The 15,602-nt window shown below is 40.4% G+C and overlaps 1 protein-coding gene across 6 annotated transcripts in view; it reads left to right on the top strand.

Annotated features, from left to right (window-relative positions):
- Ptpn13 (protein tyrosine phosphatase non-receptor type 13) overlaps positions 1-15,602 on the top strand; it is a 187,684-nt gene that overhangs the window by 111,999 nt on the left and 60,083 nt on the right. For 4 of the 6 annotated variants that reach the window (XM_052735547.1, XM_052735548.1, XM_052735549.1 and 1 more), the window contains 5 exons: positions 521-703; positions 4,316-4,478; positions 9,035-9,449; positions 9,593-9,687; positions 11,473-11,529. In XM_052735547.1, coding sequence (XP_052591507.1) covers positions 521-703; positions 4,316-4,478; positions 9,035-9,449; positions 9,593-9,687; positions 11,473-11,529 — 913 coding nt within the window. The remainder of the gene's footprint in view (positions 1-520; positions 704-4,315; positions 4,479-9,034; positions 9,450-9,592; positions 9,688-11,472; positions 11,530-15,602) is intronic. The other 2 variants (XM_052735551.1, XM_052735552.1) reach the window with 1 other exon arrangement.

Raw genomic sequence — 15,602 nt, forward strand, 5'->3', positions numbered from 1 at the left:
TGAACTTCTTTTTGATGTGTAGACATAACCCTTCAGCCTCATTCACATATGATTGCCTCTTAATAAACTACATTTTCATTATGTATTACAGATTCCGGTCCTTTGTCGGATGCATGACTTGCCTTTATTTACCTGTTTCTCAGTTCATGTTTGTCTTTGTATCCTGTCATTGACTTCTCATGACCAAGTCTTTGTTAGTGCCGTGACTTCTTGTTACTTCTTAGAGGAAACTTGGTGATGCTTTGGATGTTTTTTGTGCCCTGAGTGCTCTCAGCTGACCCCTGCATAAAAAGTTCCTCAAGTGTTAGATACTCCACTTCTGTATTTAGGCCTGGGATGCATTTGGGTTTGTTTTCACATATCATATAAAGTGAGCATTGGGAATAGTCTTTGGAATGTGGATCCCAAATGTTATAGCAGCATTGCTGAGAAGCCCAACTGCCCTGCTGAGAGCACTGACCCAAGTCCAGCTCCTCCCCATACACCACTGTTTATGGAAGTACACCTTCTGTTCCAACAGGTCTGCCAGAGGCTGACGGAGTACGGAGTACATCTTCACCGGGTACACCCAGAAAAAAAGTCACAGACAGGAATACTGCTTGGCGTGTGCTCCAAAGGTGTGCTCGTGTTTGAAGTTCACAATGGAGTACGCACCTTGGTCCTTCGCTTTCCATGGAGGGAAACCAAAAAGATTTCCTTCTCAGTATGTCCGTTTTAACTTCTTTCATTGTATTTTTAATTGATGTAATCAATTTTAATTGTAACGTATTTACTGACTTTCTTTAGTAAACTTTAGTACTACTTAAAGCTCTTTTTCCCTTTTTGTTTTAGGTGGTCTTACTGAGATTTTGTTTCTGTTTTTTTTCAAGGCATAGGATGCATTCTTAACTAGTTATATGCTCAGTTAACTTGAGTTAAATTACAACCAAGTTGAACTTTCTGTTATATGAAAACTTACTCTACAGCCATAATTTCTCAGGTAGAGAAATCTCCCTAAGATTTTAAGATCCTGGTCTTCCTTCTAATGTACCCTGTCAAGTTCAAGAGTGGATCTCCCGTAGCACCTGTTAAGTGAGTCCAGAGATCAGGCACCACTGAATTTAATAAACTAGTCTCATGACTTTCTGTAATTGTAGATTTTAATGTCTACTCTATGGTGATAAAATTAGAAAAGTGATTTTTGTTTTGTTTTTTTAAGACAAGGTTTCTCTATGTAGTCCTGGCTGTCTTGGAACTCATTTTGTAGACCAGACTGGCCTCGAACTCAGAGATCTGCCTGCCTCTGCCTCCTGAGTGCTAGGATTAAAGGCATGTCTACCACCACTACCACCACTCACCTTAGGAAAGTGATTTTTAGGAAAAGAACAGGTTTAAAAAGATAGTGAACTCTAAATGCATGTTCTGATTTTGAATGCAGAATATCTGAATATTGAAGTATCATCTAGCAAACCTCAGAGATGGACAAAAATGTGTTTGAGCATTTATTTTCTAATAGTATATGAGGATTACTGATATTTGGGCTGACATATGTTCTCACCAAAATAAAGCTTATTATAAAGAATGTAAAGGTTATTGTGCCTGACAGTTATGTGGCTTGAGCAGTTTGTGGGGACACTGTCAGTGGGACCAAGATTTATCCCTGGTGCATGAACTGGCCTTTTGGAGCCCATTCCCTATGGAGGGATGCCTTGCTCAGCCTCAATACAGGAGGAAGGTTTTGGTCCTGACTCAACTTGATAAGCCAGACTTCGTTGACTCCCCATCGGGGAGGCCATACCCTCTCTGAGGAGTGGATGGGGGCGGGGTGGGGGGGGGGGGAGGGGGGAGGTGAGGTCGGAGAAGGGGATGGAGGAGGAATGTTGGTATGTAAAATGAAAAAAAATAAATAAAGATTATGCTGGATTCTGAACAATGATTAACTCAGGCACCTCAAAGTCAGCTCTAAACCTAGGGGTTAGTTTTCTCCTGTGAAATCTGAAAGTCCACTGAGATTATCAGATAACAATTCATCCTTTCTTGAAAGCCCAAACAACCCTCATCTTCCCAGAAGTGTTGAAACCAGGAAATTACCTGGATTTAATTTAATTTCTTCAAGTGGAAATTTAAGTAGAGCAAGTATTTGAAGGAAACTTGGGTCAACAGTACTCTACCCACCTCAGCTCTCACCAGAGTTCCCTTGGGTGAGTTTCCTGTCCATTCAGCCACCCAACAGAATCAAACATTCTTCTAATTTGTCTCAAACCAGCACATTGTCTGTGATAACACTTTTTGTAATTACTCTGGACCTACCACTCACCTCTGGCAGGCTTTTGTGCCCTGTATCATCTTTGCCGTTAGCTGTCTATTCTAGGCCTTAGTGCTGTGGCTTTTTTGACAATTCGCCTTTCATGTTACTACTTCGGTCACTAGATGTACAGCTGTGCGTTTTAGTGTCCTTGTGAAGCACCTGACAGTAGTTCTGTGGACATTTGTCAGGAAAAAAATACTCAACTGCCTAAGAAGTTACTAGGTGTGCCCATAGTCGAGATTCTGGTTCGATGTCACTGTGTTTTTAACCCAGTCTACTTGATGGGTTCCTTTTTAACAAAGTGAAATCTGGTTCAGTCCCAAAGATTCATTAGCGGCAGCATTCTACCTAGAATTTAAGAATGTTTCTCTATTTTATCATATTTATTATAATTTATTTCTATCGTTGCATTCTGTTTACAGTATTTGCACATTGTTTTCTCATTATAAAGATCTTAAATGTAAATTTATGTAATTAAGGTCTATTTATAAATCAATAAGGCCAGATTTTGTGAGCACAAGAGGCTTAGGTAAATACTCTTATTATAACTTTGGGCTCCTATTAAATTTGACTTTTCTGTGCCTGTCTGTGTTCTGAAATAAAGATAATAGAGACTAATTTGCATAGTAGGTAATAGGTAGAGCACAGTCTACCTGCATTTAAGTAAATGCCTGTTATTAGCTATGGCCCCTGGCCTCTTGGATGCGTCACGGACCATCTGCAAGCCTCAGAGGCTACAGGTTCTGGGAGCCCTCTTCCCTAAGATACATCTTTCAAGAAAGAGCAGCCAAATAAAATTGATTTATTATTTTCCTACTTTTCTTGGATTTGGTAAAAAAAAAAAAAAAAAAAAAAAAAGCTATCTCTAAATACAAAAGTATTTAGTGTCTTGAGTTTACATCACCCGCTATCACTCTATTTAGACATTTTCTTTTGTTTTTTTGCTTTAATCCCCTCCTGGCTTTTTGTCTGGGATGCTGTGTGGTCACAACTGCCTAGACTAGTTTTGAGTTCCTAGAATCAGGTGACTTTCTTGCCTCATCCTACCATGTACTTGGGAATAAAGGACATACCACCCCTGCCCAGCTACCTACATGTTCATTAACTTCCCCAATCCACCATTCCAACCTTCATACCATCCAGATTCTCCTTAACTGAATCATAACTCTTACCATTACTGTGAATTTTAAAATGTCTTTTACATAGTTCTTACCATTTTATTAACATTTGTAAACATTCCCATTAAGTCAAACATAAATATTATTACTTTAAAAATTATTTCAGTCTAGGAGGAACATATTTGGATACACAGTTCCCCGAATACTGTCTTATGTAACCCTAGATACTTTTAAAAAAGATGTATTTGTTTTTATTTTATGTGTGTGAGTGGTATGCCTGCATGTCTATACCACCTGTGTGCTGTGCCTGTGCAGGCCAGAAGAGGGTGTCAGATCCCTAGCTGGGGTTATACTAAGTACTAGGTGTTAAAACCTGGGTTTTCTGGAGAGCAGCCATGCTCTTAACCCATGAGCCATCACTCCAGCCCCACTCCGGGTAATTTTTTAAATTTCCCTTGATGATGAATAAAGTACATGGAAGCTACAACTGCTGAAAGTGGTAGTTAATACTAATTTATTTACCAAATTTGTTTGGATATAGAATTGTAGTTCCTGTATTTATGTTTATGTTTATATGTGGTATCAGTTAAAGGGTACTTATACCTAATAATTGTAAATATAAATATCTCTATTACTGATAATAGGTTAGAATATTTGGTCATATAAAAATCCCAGGAAACGCCGGGCGGTGGTGGCGCACGCCTTTAATCCCAGCACTCGGGAGGCAGAGCCAGGCGGATCTCTGTGAGTTCGAGGCCAGCTTGGGCTACCAAGTGAGTCCCAGGAAAGGCGCAAAGCTGCACAGAGAAACCCTGTCTCGAAAAACCAAAAAAAAAAAAAAAAAAAAAAAAAAAAAAAAAAAAAAATCCCAGGAAAACTTCCTGTTATAGACACCTGATTTATATTACAGAAAAAGAAAATCACATTACAGAACACATCCGACGGAATCAAGCACGCATTCCAGACGGACAGCGGTAAGGCATGCCAGTACCTGCTGCAGCTCTGCTCTTCCCAGCACAAGTTCCAGCTACAGATGCGGGCGCGCCAGAGCAACCAAGATGCCCAAGACATTGGTAAGGAGGAGTGGGCTGCATCACGTGACTCCGGGATATAGGCATGATTTTTGCCACAGTTTTTTTAAAAGAAACTCAGAAAATGTTTAGGATGAAAACTTACAGGGTATCTCTTTGTTAAATGTCTAAATTAAATCTGTTGTCAAATCAACTCACTATTCACTTGGAAAACTGCACTGCAGATAAGCACAGACTTCAAAAAGTGTTTAAAGGGTTTAACCAGGTTTTAGCTTATAATTATGAAATTATATTATACAAGTTTTTTGACTATTTTATTTCATATGTATGTGTGTTTTGCCTGAATGTATATCTGTATACCACATGTGTGCAGAGCCAGAAGAAGGTATGGTCCTCAGGAACTGTAGTTACAGATGGTTTTAAACCACCCTGTGTGCTGGGAATCAAACCTGGGTCTTATGGAAGGGCAGCTAATGCTCCTAACTGCTGAGCCATCTCTAAGATCTTAACAGACTATATCATGTGGTCTCTAGGATACACATAACTTACAAGAGGAAGGTCTGAGCTCTGGAGAGGTAGGTGATTCTTGGCTTGGGTTTGAAGGACAAATGCTGAATAGTCTGGAGATGAGTGTGGGAAAAAACAAGCAAGCAGGATAGCGGAGGAAGTGGTACCTCTGCAGTGAAGTCAGGCATTGGAGTGGCAGATCACCACCTGCTAGCTCATCTGGAATCATTCCTGTCTGGAAGCTATGGTAAGTAACCATAGCAACCAGGACAATGGGTTTTCAGCTGCAAAAACAATCCGGTTCTGGACAGAACTCTCTCAATCAGAGCTGAAATATTTAAAGCTAATTCTGCACAACCACATGTTGAGATTAAAGTGATTTGAAATCACTTCTTTCTGGTAAATCCCTACAGACCTAAGTGGATCGCTCTGAAGTATGGGAGTGAAAGTTTAATAACATACTCTGGTGACCCATGTTTCTGAATTCTTTTCTGGGACTTTCATTCTAAAATCTTGTAGAAAGTTTTTCCTCTAGCGTGGACTGGGGGATGGCAAACTCTAAGAAGATGTTTGTCACCCCTCAGGATCTAAGTGGAGGCCATGTGTTCCCCTAACATAAGGTTCTAGGAGTTGATGTGAACCTACAGAATCACGGTCTTTGGAAGTTGCATCCCTAGAATCTACATTTTCACTGAATTTCTTCATATATAAATTTTAATATTTTTAATAATTTTAATGATAGACTTAGCTATTATCACATTACCTTTTATTTTCCTACTTTGCTTTGCTAAAAATTGTACAAGCTTCTACATTTTTTTTAAAGTACAACAAAGTACCAAACCAATTAAAGATATCAGCATTCCTGCTTGGATCAATGTTCAGTACAAACCAGGACTGAACAATGAGAGATCCTATCGTTTTATATGTGGTAGAGGAGGGAGAAATCCGAAGAGAGAAGTATGAGGTTGATCCTCTCTTCAGTGTTTCACATGAAATGCAGTTTGGGTATCCCATACCCAAATTTTGGAGAGACTGGAATGTTTCTCATTTTGAAGTTTTTAAGAGTTTGGAATATCTGCAAACACATAAAGAGATGCATGTGAGGGATGGGACCTAAATCTAAACAGAGTCTGTGCCTCATCTTCCCCTCACACATGTGGACCTGCAGGTGATTTTACACTGTTCTTAATGTTCTGACTGAGACCTGTCAGATGAAGCCAGGCACTGAGTTTCTACTTGAAATGGCTGTTCAGCACTCAAAGTTTCAGTTCTTAGAGCATTTTGGATTTTGGATTTTCACATTAAGAGAATGTTTGACCTACAGTTATGCACAATTCTTACCTTGAGTAAAACTGCTGATATTCAAACCAGACTGTTACAGATCAGAAGGCTCAGGCATACTACAAAAGCTCTCTGTCTTAGTTCCTCCATCTATAAAATTATTGTCGCAGTAATAATCTGTATATCAAAAGGTCATTGCAAAGTACAAATTAATCCATACCTGCAGAGTACTTTAAGCGCATCTAGCAGACAGGGTTGAAGACATAGAGTTGAATGGGAATGTACTTGTCTGGTATATATGACGTCCTGGGTTCAATCTTCATCACTGCATTATCACTTTTCTCTACCACTAATCAGCAATAGTGGTACCACTAATACTTGTAGTAACAGTGGTGGTATGAGCATCAGTAGACACTACCCCTGCCACTCTGCTGTGTGCTTCTGTACCGTATACCATACACCATATATCATACCATACACCCTGCAGTAGTAGCATGTCATGTACAAATGACCTTAGGGAAGAAACTGAATTTTCAGAGTCTCGTTTTCTTTCTCCACATACTCTGCATATTTTACAAACTCAGTTCCAGACTTCAAATAGCAAGTTAGCCTTGAAGTCATGGAGAAAACACTCCAAGATGGTATTGTCTCTATACTTCCCCATATTTTATAAAACCTTCAACGGAATTATGCCCCACTTTGAGTTCTGTTAGAAGTAGCCATGTACTTATTTACCTGCCTGAACTAAACAAGTGAAAATTACTGGTATAATCCATAGGAGGTTGGTGAACTAACACATGTATTCTTCATATTAGTACTGGAGAATGCTGATTCTCTGAAGAACCCTAGAGGTCATTAAGTCCCAGTTTTCCTAATAAGGAAATAAGTTCAGAGTAGAAAGTATCTTCCCTAATTAGATGAGGGTAAGAATCCAGTGGGGGGGTTCAATGTTGGTCTCCTCACTCCTAGCAAGAGTTTATATACAGCTAACTTTCATGGGATGAAAAAAATAAATCATTTATTTAGCACATACTATTAAGTAGTAAGTACTAAGGAATAACAGAATAAATGGAGTCTATCTTCAAAAGAGCCTATGAGAAAGTCAACAATATGAGGAAGTAGAGAATGCTGAGGAGACCGAGCAGGAGCAAAAGTGGATTAGAAGGAGCAGCTGAGGTGCAGGCTGTGTGTGAAGCCAGCAAGGCCGTGAGCTTCAGGCTGACTCACAGCACCAGTGTCAGATTACAGCTCCTACTGTTTTCCCTTGCTGTTGGTGATGCTGGGTCTGCTGCAGGTAGAAGGCAGTGGAGTTGGTGAGATTAGCAATGGTTGTACTCATAGCCCATGACTGTGAGGCAGTGAGCTGTGGATGGATTTGAAAGGGACAGTCCTTGATATGCTCAGGAGACAAAACCTATTGAACCCCTTATTGCTGCCAACTTTGGATGTTGAGGTGTTTGCTATCACTGAGTTGACGGTTTTCTTCTTAAAGAGTCCTGTCATAGTAAAAGAATAGAAATAATGTTTTCCACTCTAATAAAAACCCCATAGATTAAGTTTAAGATGATTCTGGGGATTCTTGGGTACAGACAAAGATCTTGAATTCTGCTTCTATCAGAGAAAAGGACCTCTGTTTCCTGGTGATAATGAGGCATGTTAATTCAAGGTTCAGTCTGATGCATGAATATTACTAATCTTCTCAGAAATAGAAGATAAGTGAGATGGAATCTAAGTCAGTAATCACAGCATTTTCTCTTTAAAAAGAAGTTCTTCCGGCTCTTTGACATACTTGGCACCCTTTCCTGCAAATAGAGTGTACCCCTATTTTACTACTTACCGTGGGACCCAGAGAATGATTTGTGATATGGCTTGCCTAATTCACAAACAACAAAATCATTTGAAGCTGTGTTCCTAGGTCTTGTTTGCGTGTGATACAGCGACTTTGCTAATAGCTTCAGATGTCAAAATACTGCAGTGATGATGGAGGATAATTCAGGTTTGACCTAAAGTAGTTCTAAATTTAACTTCTAAAAGCAGGCTTTAGGTCTTCATTTATTAGTAAACAAAATGTAAGCATAGTCAATCCCATGCTTACAGACACAAAAAGGGAAGAAGACGGGGTCATTTGACTGTCCCTGGCTCTAGTGCCTCGTTAATTTGTAAAGTGGAGATTGGAAGGTGGAGTTGGCATAGTAGTATAAAGCATGAAAATTTGCCCTAAAGGTGTTTGGCTTATAACTGCATTATTGAGCTACAATGTATACAGCTTACAATTGTGATGTTTATTCTCACTGGTTTTTTGTGTATCTGCAGAGTGGTGTGATACCTTCTATATATAATAATATAATAATCAAAGACTTCTTCTCTGCTAAAGCTCTCCTCTGCAAAGCTGCCTTTTCAGACATGGCAACACATCCTGGTTTCATCAACTCTTCTCCCCATTCTTAGTTTACCGATATTTCAGCAGAAATGCTATGGGGTTAAAAGTCCATTGTCAGTGTGGAAAGCCATAGGAACTTGGGGTGTACCAGCCTATGTCTCACACATCACAGGATGAAAGAGGGTTAGTAGGTGAAGTAAGAAATGCTTAGGCTCAGGCTGGTGAAAGCAAAAGGATGGAGTGGTGTATGACAGTCGGAACCCTCTGACTTCTTTCTAAAACCCTCCGGTGCCAACTTTGGAAGCTCCCAGCTAATGCTGGCCGTTGAGATGATTAAAACCTGCATGCTGTATTTTGCCTATTAAAATAATTCTTCTCATGAAGGTCCTGCAGTGTTTCCACCGTGTAAAGCAATCCTGTTTCCTTGTAGAGAGAGCTTCGTTTAGGAGCCTGAACCTGCAAGCAGAGTCCGTTAGAGGATTTAATATGGGCCGCGCGATCAGCACTGGCAGTCTGGCCAGCAGCACCCTCAACAAACTTGCCGTCCGACCCCTGTCAGTACAAGCTGAGATTCTGAAGAGGCTCTCCTGCTCAGAGCTGTCGCTTTACCAGCCATTGCAGAACAGTTCAAAAGAGAAGAATGACAGAGCTTCATGGGAGGAAAAGCCTAGAGGGATGAGTAAATCCTATCATGACCTCAGTCAGGCCTCTCTCTATCCTCATCGGAAACAGGTCATTAACATGGAGTCCCTACCACCAGCCTTTGCGGAGATGGTGGGCAAACCACTGTACCCGATGGCCAGATCTGACACAGAGTCATTGGCAGGACTCACAAAGCTTAATAAGTAAGAGCATGATTGACTAACCCAAAGTAGCTACTTGTAAATTCCACATTTCATGCATTTGTTTTTGTTTAGACATTTTATTACTTTCACCATATTCTTCTTACATTGACACTTCCCCTCCTACCTTCCTTTTCCCTCTTCAGTTCAAAGTCTGTTGCCAGTTTAACTAGAAGCCCTGAAAGGAGGAAACATGAATCAGACTCATCCACTGAAGACCCCGGTCAAGCATATGTACTAGGTCAGCACTGCCAAGCTCTCCTTTCCCTCCAGAGCTCCTGCTCCTAGTGAAGGGAGCAGATCCGTGTCAACTGCCAACCTGTTGCTGTGAACTCTTAATTGTTCAGACTGTGAATACTTAAAATGCCTCAAGTAGAAGTCAGTCCCTGACTGAACTTGGGACTGCTTCATGCCAGTACTGCTTAGCTTCCTCTTGGTCACATGGCTATGAGCGTCCTAGAGAGTACCTGGGCCTTGCACACAGCTCTGCATTGCTTGCCCTGGCCATCTTCCTACGAGCCTGTGTGAGCGGGCTCTGAGAGTGCTGTATTTTCTTTTTGAAGGATAAATTTGGCTTTCTTTTAGCTTAAAAGGATTGGAATAGCCTCCAAAACCTTTGATAACTTTGTGAAAACCTCTATGGTTGATAGATGGCAATTTTTAATTAAGTTTTTTTTTTCAGATTTTACCAACTTGTTACTTGGGGCCTATTAATTACCTAGGTCTTGAAATTGTGTGACTCTGGGTGATGTGGTGTACTCCTGTAATCCCAGCATGGAAGGAGACTGATGTTATAAGATTGTGAGTTCAAGACCAACATAGCAAGCCCCTGTCCCTATTAAAGGGGTGTATATGAAAGTGTACCTACATGTGTGTGTGTGTGTGTGTGTGTGTGTGTATACCTGAACACCACCATACGTTGAATAGTTCTTTGCCTTGTGCATCTTAAAAGGGAAATCCAGTGAAGCCATCGTCAAGGAGAGTAGATATTTGAGCATAGAAAACTGAACTGTTTGTTGCTCAGCTGAAGAGAGAGAGGAAGAGGATCCCTCCTCTTGTGTCATCAGATTCTACTGATTCCTCTCCTTAGACCACAGTTTGTCCCTAATTAACAGATGTTAAAACTTAGTTTTTCAGTTTGTAGTTGGATTGGGGATACATAAAATAAATGAAGTCACAGGAGAACTCTTCATTGTAGTTGATAGATATTTATGGCAAGCAACATGACTTTGTGGATGGAGGCATTCACATCTTTCGGAGGTTATACTATCATCAGTTTTGAATCAGTGGAAAAGACTGAAGCAGATAAAACGCAAGATTATACCCATAGGATAAACCTATATTGAAATTTAGGGTAAGAGAGACTGAGCATTGTAGGAAATGATTTTTAAAGTATGTTTACATATAATGAGACTCATGAGCTGTAAGATTATCCCATTTGGAAGACTTCATTCTCCATGGAAAACCTGTGATATCAAGAGAGTCATAGCTGTCCCACAGTAAAGCCTGGAGAGCCTGCTGTGGGGTGTGCGGCTCATAGTCCCAGCACGTGTAAGGAGGAGGCGAAGGGTCGAGAGCTTAAGGCCAATGTTTTCTTTGTCGTACGTGTGAGGCTAGCCTAGGCTATATAGGATCAGAAATGAAATAAAACAAACCTATCAGATCTATTTATTTTCTGAATTTTTTTATTTTATCCATTCTCATTGAATATTACATTTTCTTTTAACATTTGGACAAGTATTTTTGAAACTCATTTCTTTATAAATATTTTACGTTTGATATATCTGTCATTGTCAGAAACAACACATTTGAGTTTAAATATGTGGCCCCAAACAAGTTAATAAGCTTAATTATTATTTAGAAATAGTATGCCCTGTGTGATAATACATTTCTCTCAGTGTAAATCAAAGAAAATATTGCTGCCTTAATGTTTCATTGATTTTTGTGGAGTTTTCTGAAAAAAAAATTTACTTCTGTAGTTTCTGACCATTTTATAAAATGTCTAATAATTTAATTTATACCACAGGAATGGCTTTGCCTAGTTCTGGAAAGTCTTCATCCCAAGTACCCTTTAAAGACAATGGTAGGTTTACAAAATGTTTTCCCTCATTCCATCATATATTTTTTCCTTTCTTGTACCTTACATAATGATCTGGGCATAAGTGTGGAGACTTCATTCCAAGCCAAGAATTTAGGCCTTGGTCACAGTTGAAGACTGGGGTGGCAGTGTGATGGGACCTGTGGTTGTGGCTGTTGCGGCTACAGGAATGAATGAGAGGTTAGGAAAGGACACTGCTTGGAAGGCTAAGGCAGTGGCTTGGGACAGAAATGATTTTGAGGTAATTTGAAGGGGATGCTTGAGCTTAGTCGTTCCGTTGTTTCTCAGATACCAAGGGACTGTACTCAAGACCTCACAGGAGGATTTTCTCATAGAAAACAGTAGAAATAAGCATTTCAGATGGAGGGCACAGTCTGATTAGAGACTGGAAGCATGCAAAAATAATAGCAAGGTTGTTGGTGAAGAAGCATATGGGGTCAGCATGAAGTTGGAGCACACAGTGGGACTAGTTTTAAGTCTTTTCCTGAATATTAGAAGACTTTAAATGTGCATCTTCCCAATTTAGACACTAAGGAAAAAAGGCTGTAGGGAGATGGCCGACTGTGGACAGTGACCTGAGTCTATATTCAACTGTATGTAGTTTAGATTGAAAGTGTTTCTCTTACTTGATCTTTCTAACAGCTTTATGGGTAGAAATATATGTAGATAATAATGGGATTATTTTCTACTCTGCTCAACTCTTACCCTTAAATCTGAAGCCTGTGAGAAACAAACAGATTTACAAAGAAAGTTAATGATGTTATTGAGGCTGGTAAGACAGCTCTGTGGTTAGACTTGCTCTTGTCCTTGCTGAGGACCTGGATTTAGTTCTGGCATCCACATGGTCACTCACAAAGGCCTGTAGCTCCACCTCCAGGAGCCCTATTCTGGGCTCCTTGGGCACCTACACTCCCACACAAATACCCACAGACAGATAGGCAGACATGCACATAATTTAAGAGAATAAATAATGAAGCAGCTAAATTTGATGACTCTAAGTTTAGTTCTAATTTTCCTGATAGTAAAGACAAAAAAGGAAATTATGAAGTAAGGTCGAACTGTGTAGAGTTGGTGCTTTTGTAGGCTAAAACTTCAAGTACCAACATGCTCATGCCTCATTCTCCAATAGAAATAAACGTACCAATTTTCAAGAGAATAAATTTGTGTTAGGAGTAAAATTGTTTCAAAAATTATAAATCTAGATGCCGTCTTAAATACTCATGGGAAATGAAGAATTTTTTATCTCCATTACAAATCCTCAAAAAAGCTGAAGGCATATCCTAGGAGTCAAACTAAATAAGATTGTATACGGGCCTCCGTCGCACAGACTTCTTCCATGGACTGAGTTTTGATCACCTGCATAGTTCACATAATTTCACTATTAACATGTCCGCAGTGGTGATAATATAGATGAACGGTTACTAAAACTGTATATTACTTCTCATTTAGTCCCCACAATACCCCTGTCTGGTGGATGCTAATATTACTTCCTTCCCACAAATGAGAACCCGGAGATCAGCTCTGAAAAGATGCTGGAGAGCAGTGAGTCATGATCTGAATACACAGTTTGTTTCCAGAGGCCAGGCGCCAGTCCACTCTTGAGACCCCTCCTGGCATGACACCGCCCAACTACTAGAAATGGGGCATGACCCTGCTAAGCTTGGGGAAGGGGTTCACTGCTATTGCTCTGTGATGATAGCACACAGGTGTTTTGATCTCAGTTCTGATAGACAAGAATGTGAATCTGTACCAACTATCCATGAGCATATACGGACCTAAGAATTTTTTTTTTCTCTCTAAGCTTTTAGAAGCCTCATCTCACCATCTAGCCTGAAGGGTTGGTCACCTGCCTACAGAGGGACACAGTCGGTCTTTTTTTTTTTAGAATTCCTTTTGAACCTTCCCAACTAAATTCAATTAAAACTGTTGAGAATTAAGTTTTCAGCTGAGCAGTAGTAGTGTACACCTGTAGTCCCAGCACTTGTTAGGCATAGGCAGGTGAATGAATCTCTGTGAGTTCAAGGCTAGCATGGTCTACATAGTGAGTTCCAGGACAGCCAGAGGTACATAATAGACTGTCTCAAAAAAATAAAATAAAATAAAATAAAATAAATAAATGAAGTTCTCTTGGTCCAGAGTAGCATAGCAGGTCCTTTATCCAGTATCAATCCTAATATCACCTTATGGCCAGTTGCCAACGCCAGTTACACAGTGTTCAAGGATAAACGAAATTCTATAGTACATACTCGAACTTGTTCAGATGTCAAGACCATTGTGATGTCAAATGCTAATCTTCCTGTTAGTAAGATTCAGTTAAAATACCTGCAAAGCTGAACATGATAATTAAAAATGAAAGTCCAAAGTGCCCTTAAAAACTGAGCAGGACAAGAAAACTCACTAGATGCATAAGAGGTAAACTGAGGAATGAAAGGAACCTAAATGTTTGTCTACACCACGCCTTTTCATTCTGTGGGTTGTGTGGGCCTGATAGATGGTACATAACCAACTGTCTGAACTACTATGTGCTGACACAGAAATTACAGAATATACTTTCCATCATAATGGATAGCAGATGAAACAGTGTAACAGAGCTGAGTGTGGTGGTGCACACCTTGAATCCCAGCACATGGGAGGCAGAGGCAAGCGGGTCTAGGTCCAGTCTAACCAGGGTACACAGTAAGACCCTGTCTACAAACAAACAAAGAATGCCTCAGCAGTTCGAAGAGCCTGTTTTATACCAGTGTGGTGCCACTGGCCCATTGCCCCAAGATGTGAAGTAGGTCTCTTCCCTGGGGTCACATTACCCAAAGCATCTTCTCATTGGCTCTTCCAGTCAGTCAGCCTGAGGCTGCCTAATATGGGCTAGGGTGTAGTTTATAACTCAAAGAATAGGTTTTCCTTGCCTAGAAAGCAGTGGAAACACTATTCCACTCACTAAAATCTGTCTCCAGCATAGCTTTTGCCTTGTCAGAAGAAAGTCGTGCTGTTTCTAGGGGATTGAACTCGTCATGAGTGTTCTGACTCATAGCTTCCACAGGAACTTCTAAGAGACGAGCAGGCCCTAGTGCAAGGGCTCACACTCGATCCTGTCACTGTTTCCAGGTAGTCGTGACTGGGTATAGCACAGGCATGTTCACTTAAAAGAACTGGAAATTTTAAGTTAAGATTTTTTTATTTTTAAATAATTGAAAAAATGCTGTATTTTTAATACGTGCTAGTAGGAAAAGAGAACTATTTGGGAGATTTAATAAGTCCTTCTTCTATTCATGCATTTGTTTGTGTTTGTTTTCATAAAGTTAAAATAGCCCAGAACTCTCTTCATAAATGAAGTACACAGAGACTCGGCAGCCCTGGTCATTGACTAGTACCGCACATAACTTGGTTTACACAGGCACAACATCTGTGTACAGAGAACTGAAGGGAGCCCACACTCAGCTTGTACGGATGCTGAAGTGTTAGCACCTCCACAGGTGATCCTGTAGACACCACCGAGGCTGAGCAGAGTGTTTGAAAACAGGGCAGGGGGTTGGGGGGCGTGCAGCAGAGCTGCCTTCCATTTCTAATCCAGGATTCCTTCAGCTCCTGCTGCACCATCTACTTGGGAGCATCCTACCTGCTTCCTTGGCGTCACCTCCTTCATGCCCAGCGGGGAGAGGCCATCCAGGCTGTCACTCTGCAGCGCTTTCTAGGACCCCTCTATAGTCCTGACACCTGCTTTTGGAATGCAGATGTTTGATTGACATATTTTCCCTTTTATTATGAATGTGAGGGTTTTTTTTCTGACATTATTAATAGCAGTCTGTTTTGTGCTAAAGCTAGAGCTTGGCCTCCTCACACTTGCTAGCAAGTTTCATATCCATTGCCTTGCTTTGTTTCTTCAAAATGCCTAATGATGGGTGCTGATATGAAAGTTGCTCAGTAGATATTTGAAGGATAGTAGAATAACCAAAATGAATAAGTGCTGAAGTCACAGTCAAGAATTTTTGAGTAAGCAAGCTCTGTTGTTTCTAATTAGGGAGATACATGTGCACGCACACACGCACAAATACACACATGAA

The sequence above is a fragment of the Peromyscus californicus genome, unplaced genomic scaffold (assembly GCF_007827085.1).
Source record: "Peromyscus californicus insignis strain IS unplaced genomic scaffold, ASM782708v3 Scaffold_13__1_contigs__length_99412109, whole genome shotgun sequence".
In the NCBI taxonomy this organism is placed as follows: Eukaryota; Metazoa; Chordata; class Mammalia; order Rodentia; family Cricetidae; genus Peromyscus; species Peromyscus californicus.